General features: G+C 46.0%; 1 protein-coding gene across 1 annotated transcript; it reads left to right on the top strand.

Moving 5' to 3' along the window:
* The first annotated feature begins 6,634 nt into the window (after positions 1–6,634).
* LOC128335569 (ubiquitin-conjugating enzyme E2 variant 1-like) lies at positions 6,635–7,046 on the top strand. Its single transcript, XM_053274085.1, has one exon. It carries the CDS (start codon positions 6,753–6,755, stop codon positions 7,026–7,028), a length of 276 nt encoding a protein of 91 aa, XP_053130060.1. The 5' UTR covers positions 6,635–6,752; the 3' UTR covers positions 7,029–7,046.
* The last annotated feature ends 921 nt before the right edge of the window (positions 7,047–7,967 follow it).

The following is a 7,967-nucleotide window of genomic DNA, read 5'->3' as shown; positions in this document are numbered from 1 at the left end:
CTTCGCTGCCAGTTAAGCATGGAGGACTGCTTTGAAATGCTGCTGTGGTCCCCATGGGACAGGAGGAGGTGCAAGAACAGCACACAGCACTGGATGCATCCGTCTGCATATACCTTTGGATAGTAGCTCCCTCATATGGCAATGACTGATCTTAGACTTCCTCATTGGAGGAGAAAAATGCTAATATTATAATTGATTGATGGATTGATCATGTGCCGTCAAGTCGATGTCGACTCTTAGTGACCACATAGATAGATTCTCCCCAGGATGATTCTCTCCAGATTCTCTCCACTTGGCCTTGAAGGTCTCTCAGTGGAACCTTCATTGCTGTCGTCATCGAGTCCATCCACCTTGCTGCTGGTCATCCTCTTCTTCTCTTTCCTTCAGCTTTTCCCAGCGTTATGGACTTCTCGAAGGAGCTGGGTCTTCGCATAATGTGTCCACAGTATGATAGTTTGAGCCTGGTCCTTTGTGCCTTGAGTGACAATTCTGGATCGATTTGTTCTATGATTGCTTCTGTGTTGTGTCTCATGGTTTTATTGTGTATATGTTTCCTTAACTTTTTTAATAGATTTGTATTCTTCTTACATTCCAATTTAACATTTGTTGTTGTTGTTTTTTACTGTTTAATCGTTGTGTATTGTTTTTTCAGTTAATTGCGGGGGTTTTGTAATGAAAGGTGGTTTATACATCTAACAATGAATGAATGAATAAATACAAATATAAAGTGGTTAGCCCTCTGTAATGGATTACCGGTGCATCCTGGCACTCAACCCGATGCAAGGTAAGAGGTAACATAGAAGAAAGCAGCCACGGCTAGGCTTTGAAAGAGCACATCTGAATGCACACGATGGGACATACATTTCCATATTTGGTTGTGTTGGATTGTTGGTAGTCTAGGGGCCTGAGGCAGGAAGCAAAAGGAACATTCTTCATCATCAAAGAGAGAACACCAGGCCTGAGCCTGACCAAAAAGCAAAAGTGCCACACGGGGATATAATGGCTCTTCTAGGAGGAAAGCAGAAAAAGAAACCTTTGTGATCGTAAGCTAAAAATAAAAACAGAGGCCCGAGTGTTGTGGTTTTCTAAAGAAAGGGAACGGATTTAGTCACTCTATCAAGCTGTATGTTCAGATGCTTCTTCAGCTCTCATTTTCCCAGGCAATCAGCCCTGGGGAGGGACAGCAGGGAAATGGGACGGGCTTTGAGAAGGGGAAGAAAAGTCTGGCGATCTGCCTTTGGAGAGTCAAGCGTGGAAACTAAGCACACAGACACAACACCATCACTTTTGTCCCCGCTCCTCCAGAAGGCACACAGCACCGTTTGTTGCTGTTGGTCAAGAATGTGTGTGCATCTGCTTTGCCCAGAGGCAAGTGAGGAACTGGAAAAGGCATCTCTTTGGAACCTCAAAGCTCAAAGAACCCAAGAGGGTCAGAAGGAAGATTCAGGTGACTGAACTGTAGTTGGAATGGACAAATGGCACTATTCTTTGTCTCACATCCCAATCTATTATTTCAATCATCCCATAGTTTGGTAAGAGGTATTATTTTTGTCATTAGTTAATATTTATTTAGGGACAGATATATCCACAATGGGGGGAAATGTGTTTTTTAAACACACAAACTACCTAGTGATGGTTTTACTGTCTTGCTCATTTTATCCTTTTTATGTACACCACTCTAGGGTGCTTGCACATGATCAGAAGGGGGTGGTTTGGGGCTAGTAAGAGTCCTTACCCCTTCCTAGGCAGACAGAAACAACCTCTGTTGGGCTCTGCAACCCCCATTCCCAGATGAGTGCTGCACAGGTGAGCTTGGAGCCAGCAAGGTATCTGGGAATCTGGAGAATCTTCCCACAATGCACTACACAGCCCGGAGCAGGGAAAACCCATGCCGTCAGCAGCCACGCTCAGAGTAGCTACAAGGAGGAGGGGGTGGGACTAGCCCCATTCAAGCCATTTCAAGCAAGTGATCATAGAGTGGGCTGTGCAGAGTGGCACATTCAGAGAACACAGCTCCCCTAGCTCTTGCACTCTCTTAAAAACATGTCGGCTGGTGGCCGGCTGCCAGGACTTGGAAAGTTATAAGTTATAAGTTTATTCGGTCATTGACCAGCAAAGGACTTGGAAATGGAAAGCGGACAAATAATCCACAAACCCAGGTACTGGGGTAGAAGCGAGTGTGTGGAAGCCAGCTCGATATCAAACTGGTTCGGTTTGACAGTTTGGGGTTGAGCTGAACCAGGGGTGGTTCGGCTTGACCACAGACTGAACCCTGTGTGTATGTGTGTGTGTGTGTACTTACCCCCTCTGGGGGGCTTCTCTGAGGCCACAGGAGGGTCCACGGAGGTCCCTCTCCCTCCGCTGGCCTTCCTTATGTCAAAAAGTGCCTGGTTTGGGCATTCTTCGGCCCGTTCCATTTCCCCTGTCACGGCAGCTGCCATGCATGCACAATGGGCCCCTGCCTGGCCAGGTCATGACCCAGGTCACACAGAGGCCCATTGCGCATGCGTGGCAGCCTCCAAAATATCCTTCAACTGGTACTGCATGCAAAATATGCAACCTAGCACAAAGCTATGTTGTGCATCACTGAGTTCTGCATTTCTGTTATTGCCTACATGCCTAATATGAACCCAGTGGCTATAATGGCTAACATGGAAATAAAACTGAACTGAATGCAGAAAGCCACATGGCTGGAAAGGGCTAATTATAAATATATATTTTATTTACAAGCCTCACATTCTCCTTCTGGCTGAGATCTTCATCCCTATCACATTTCAAGATGCCTTTGAATGATGGCAGGTAAGACCAAGGCTTTTCTTTTAGATCTTGACAACCAAACTGACTGCTTGAAGGAGATGCTAGAGAAATCCATGCTTGGTAATGAGGTGTCAGTCTGTGCAATTGTGGAATCATTCGCCCGATGCCATGTTCCAGTTACACTTAGAAAAAATAGATCCCTTCCAAGACAGGCTGGGGACCGTCTGCTGATACTGAGTCATTTAAACAGGAACCAGCCTTCACCCACCAACATTTCACAGAGGAAATGAGGGCATTCCAGTGTGCTGTTCACACCTTTTAAGAGAACGCCTTCTTTGCTATGAACCACACCGCCCATTGAGATCATCTGGAGAGGTTCGTCTGCAGTTACCACCGGCTCCTCTGGGGATGGGCCTTCTCTGTTGCTGCCCCGAGGCTTTGAAACATGCTCCCTGCTGAAATAAGAGCCTCCCCATCTCTTACAGCTTTTAAAAAGGCAGTCAAGACGCATTTGTTCACCCAGGCTTTTAATTAGATGTTGTTTTAATTGTGGTTTTAATAGTTTTAACATTTTAAATTTTAAATTGTTGTAATGTTTTGACCTTTTTATCTGTTGTTTTTATTGTTTTGTTGTAAACCGCCTAGAGACTTGCGTTTTGGGCGGTATACAAATGTGTTAAATAAAAAAAATAAAAATAAACACCTCTGCTCTCATGCCAAGCCGCACTGATTGTGTTCCTTCCTTCTCCTGAAAGACCCATTTCTGAGGACCCTTCTCTGCCTGCTGAATGTTGCACTCTGTTATTCTGCAATAAGCAGGCCTTCACTGTTGTGTGAAACCGAGAGGCCATTCACAACATCAAAAGCTGTGCTCTGCCCAGGTTTGGGAGCTGTGCATGCTCCCAATTTTCAGTTGTGTGCAAGCAAGGGAGGAGGGAAACCTGGGTAGAAGTGATGGTGTGGAAGCAAGGGAGGAGGGAAACCTGCGTAGCTTTTCCTCCTCCCTTGCTTACACATAATCAATTCTACCCAGGGGCGTAACTATAATAGGGCAAGAGGAGACAGTTGTCTGGGGGCCCACCGCCTTGGGCACCCCCCCCCCAGAGGCAAGTCACTTGACTGACTCCCCCAGCCACACAATCGCCCGGGCTTCCTTCAGTTGTATTCATTCTCCGAAACTGATGTGAGTGTTAAGACCTGGAGCTACCAGAACAGCATGTCTTTCTCTGGTATTATTATTATTATTATTATTATTATTATTATTATTATTATTATTCGATTTCTATACCGCCCTTCCAAAAATGGCTTGCATAGCCCACAATTTACAAAACCTTTTAAAAAATAATTTAGGATGATCTATTGTGACACATAGGAGATCTATATCTATATCTATATCTATATCTATATCTATATCTATATCTATATCTATATCTATATCTATATCTATATCTATATCTATATCTATGTCTATATCTATCTTGTCTCTGGGCCCACTCCAACCTTGCTATGCCCTGATTCTACCCAAGTTTTCTTCCGACCAGTTTTTGATTGTATTAATGATCTCAGTGCGGGAAGATTCTCATGATCGTCCCGGGCAGGCGGGGAGGGCGCCTGGGGAAGGCTGCTTTCGACTTACCTCCCCCCACCCCAGACGACCAAGCAGATTGGCTTCGGTGTGCCTCCTGCATGCCCACTTGGAGAGCCCTGCTCCACGCAGCTCCATGAAGTACAGAGCAGGGAGGAGGGATCTGGGGCCGGAACTCCAGGTGTCCCTCAATTGGGGATTTCATTTCCCCCCTCCGGCGGACACTCGGCAAGCCCATCTCTGTGATTCCTCGGGCACATGTAGCCCCAGGAACCACACGATTCCTGGTAGCTGGGCTAAAGGTGAAAGAATCCCCTTAACCTTGGCTAAAAGCTGGGTTTATTAAGGGGGTTAGGCTGGAGGAGATCTGAGAGGATCCCGCCACTTCTCACAACCAGCCTAACCCTGCTTGGGGCAACCCAGCCAGGGTTAGGGTTCGTGAGAAAAGCCTCGCTCATTTCTACCCAGGTTCTACCCTCCTACCTTATTTCCACACACGCGAAAACTGAGAGCACACCCAGTTCCCAAACCCGGGTAGAACACAGTTTTTGATTGTGTGAACGGCCCCAGAGAGCATTAGTAGGAGGACCATACTCAAACAGTCCAAATTAATTTGGTTTCTTTCATTCTTAGAAGCCAGATTGCACCACATCTGCATGGTCCCAAACCAATGCCATAAGCTGAAGGATCATGGGTCATAGCATGGTGGGATTTTAAAGTTCAAAGGGACCTTGGAGGCCATCTAGTCCAACCCAATACAGTGTAGGAAACTGCTACAGCATCCCTGATCAGGGATGGCGTCAAGGGGTAGCAAGGAGTAGTGGATGCTCCCCCAAAATATGTCCCGCTCCCCCATCCACCAAACTGGAAATCTACAATGAAATATCAAACAATACAGTCATCTTATATTCTGGTCCTATATTTTGAATTCATTATTTTAAAAGCCCTCTATTGTTTAATCTTAGCGAACGCCTTGTTCTGCACGATCCCCACCGCACGTTAAGGTCATCTGAGGAGGAGGTCCGTCTCCAGTTACCACCGGTTCGTCTGGTGGCGACTCAGAGGTGGGCCTTCTCTGTAGCTTCTCCTGGGCTGTGGAATGCACTCCGGGCAGAAATCCGTAATTCGAGATCATTACTGTCCATCAGGAGAGTCCTTAAAACCTATCTGTTTGGCCTGGCCTTCCAGGGTTTTAAATGATTGAAAAATTGTTTTAAAATTGTTTTAAATGGTTGCCCTGGTTCTCCAGGGTTTTTTTTTTTAGCTGTTGAATTGGTTTTACTCTGTTTTTATAGTTTTGATTTTAACTGTTAACTGGTTTTAATTGTTTTTACCTTGTTGTAAACTGCCCTGAACCACTTTGGAAGGGCAGCATATAAATAAGTAAGTAAGTAAGTAAGTAAATAAGTAAGCCAGCCTCATTCACTTACTCATTGATCCCGGAACAAGCAGCAGAAGCCACTGGAGCCCGGTAGAGAGGAGACCCTTTCAGCCTCCCAGCAGCCAGGCAACGCCTTGGCTTCCTTCCTAGCTAGGCATTGGGCTGGACAAGACCATGAGGCTCTTCACACGAGCAGTGTGGAGAGCCATAGGGGGTTTGGCGAGGCGAGTGGGCTTGACCTGTTCTCCCCGCAGACAATCAGGCAGTCCCAGAATGCCCCCTGCCAGTGCGTGGGGCATTCTGAGGAGCCTCCCGACACCAGGGCGGCTTGTTGTTGCCTCCCCATTGGGGGCCTCCTTGTGAGTCGCTGTGGTGTGGAGCTGTGCCACAGCGACCCACGATCAGGTAGAGGGGGTTAGCGTGAAACACACTCCGCTGACCTTGCTTAACAGGGGAGGGGGTATTTACGTAGAAGGGCTGGTTGCCAGGAGCCGGATGGCTTCCGTGGCGGGACACGGCCTGCAGAACCCGAGCTGGGCTCCGTTGGCCCATTTCCTGCATATCATGAGAATAGCCTCCATGTGTGTAGTGGAGTGTAGGCTCCGCTACCCTGTAGATCCCAGTTGGCCTGCTCCAGATCTTTCTCCCCACCAACCCAGTCTTTCATGCCACATGGTCTTGGACAGGCTCGCAAGCATGGAAAGCAGGCGGGAAGGTATGTCCTATCCAGAAAGAGTGTTTTCTAAGAGGGATCTGGCCCATTGACTGGATAAGTTTGAACATGTCAAGGAAGCTTTGGAGGAAGGTAAATAAAGTAAAGTAAGTAATATAAGGAGAGGAGAGCTGGTCTTGTGGTAGCCAGCATGACTTGTTCCCTTAGCTAAGCAGCGACAGCAGCGCAAGATGGCGGCCACCATGGGCTCGGGAGTCAAAGTTCCTCGTAAATTTTGACTGTTGGAAGAACTTGAAGAAGGTCAGAAAGGAGTAGGAGATGGGACAGTTAGCTGGGGTCTTGAAGATGACGAAGATATGACACTTACAAGATGGACAGGCATGATTATTGGGCCTCCAAGAACAATTTACGAAAACAGAATATACAGCCTTGAAATAGAATGTGGGCCTAAATATACGGAAGCACCTCCATTCATAAGATTTGTACCAAAAATTAATATGAATGGAGTAAATGGTTCTAATGGAGTGGTGGATCCCAGAGCCATATCAATCCTAGCAAAATGGCAGAATTCTTATAGTATCAAAGGTGTTCTGCAAGAGCTCCGGCGTCTATTGATGTCTAAAGAAATATGAAACTCCCTCAACCACCTGAAGGACAATGTTTCAGTAATTAATGGAAACAAACAGGGGGGGGGGGGGAATCATGCTCCTTCATTCAATTTAAGCTCTCTTCATTTTCCACAGTAGAGTAAATTTTCTAGATGCATCTTGTAGACCTCCAAGTACTGGAAAGGAAGTTCCCTTAGCTAAGCAGGGTCCTCCCTGGTTGCATTTGAATGGGAGACTCCATGTGAGCACTATGAGATATTCCCCTCCGGGGATGGAGCCGCTCTGGGAAGAGCAGAAGGTTCCAAGTTCCCTCCCTGGCAGCATCTCCAAGATTGGGCTGAGAGAGATTACTGCCTGCAACCTTCAAGAAGCCGCTGCCAGTCTGTGAAGACAAGACTGAGACTAATGGTCTCACTCAGTAGATGGCAGCTTCCTATGTTCCTAAACAGACTGCCAACATCAGTTCCCTTATCAGTACTGAATGAATAGCTTTATTACAATCATAGATCAGATGTAAACACAACAAATTTTACAACATTCAGATAAGAACTCTAACAAAGTAAACATTTTAAGGTAAGATCTAAAGGGTAGACATTAATTGTTGGCAGATCTTAACAGTGGCCACACAAAATTTAGCAGCCTTGTGTGTGGAAGAAAATTTCTTGTCTGCAATTGACATAAAATTCAGCCAGGGTAATGTAATAACAAGGGAGTAACGGGACTACATCGAATGTTATTATAAAAGGAATAACATGGTAATATGTGGTGGACAGATTAAACCGTTATTTAATATATAGCAGAATCCTCGCTCCCCTAACAAATTTCTTTGCTATCCCTTGGCTACCCCGAGTGAGTTAAAAACATAAGTGCATAAGAAATGCCTTGCTGGATCAGGCCCAAGGCCTATCTAGCCCTTTAACTGAGCAAAGAGAAATCTTTTAAAAGTAGTGATTATATTTATCA

This window comes from Hemicordylus capensis, chromosome 11 (assembly GCF_027244095.1).
Source record: "Hemicordylus capensis ecotype Gifberg chromosome 11, rHemCap1.1.pri, whole genome shotgun sequence".
Classification (NCBI taxonomy): Eukaryota; Metazoa; Chordata; class Lepidosauria; order Squamata; family Cordylidae; genus Hemicordylus; species Hemicordylus capensis.
Note: the sequence above shows the minus strand (reverse complement) of the source record. Positions and strands in the feature narration are given on the sequence as shown.

Coding starts and splice junctions, on each gene's coding strand:
- LOC128335569 (XM_053274085.1), top strand. CDS start 6,753: ATGACACTTACAAGATGGACAGGCATGATTATTGGGCCTCCAAGAACA.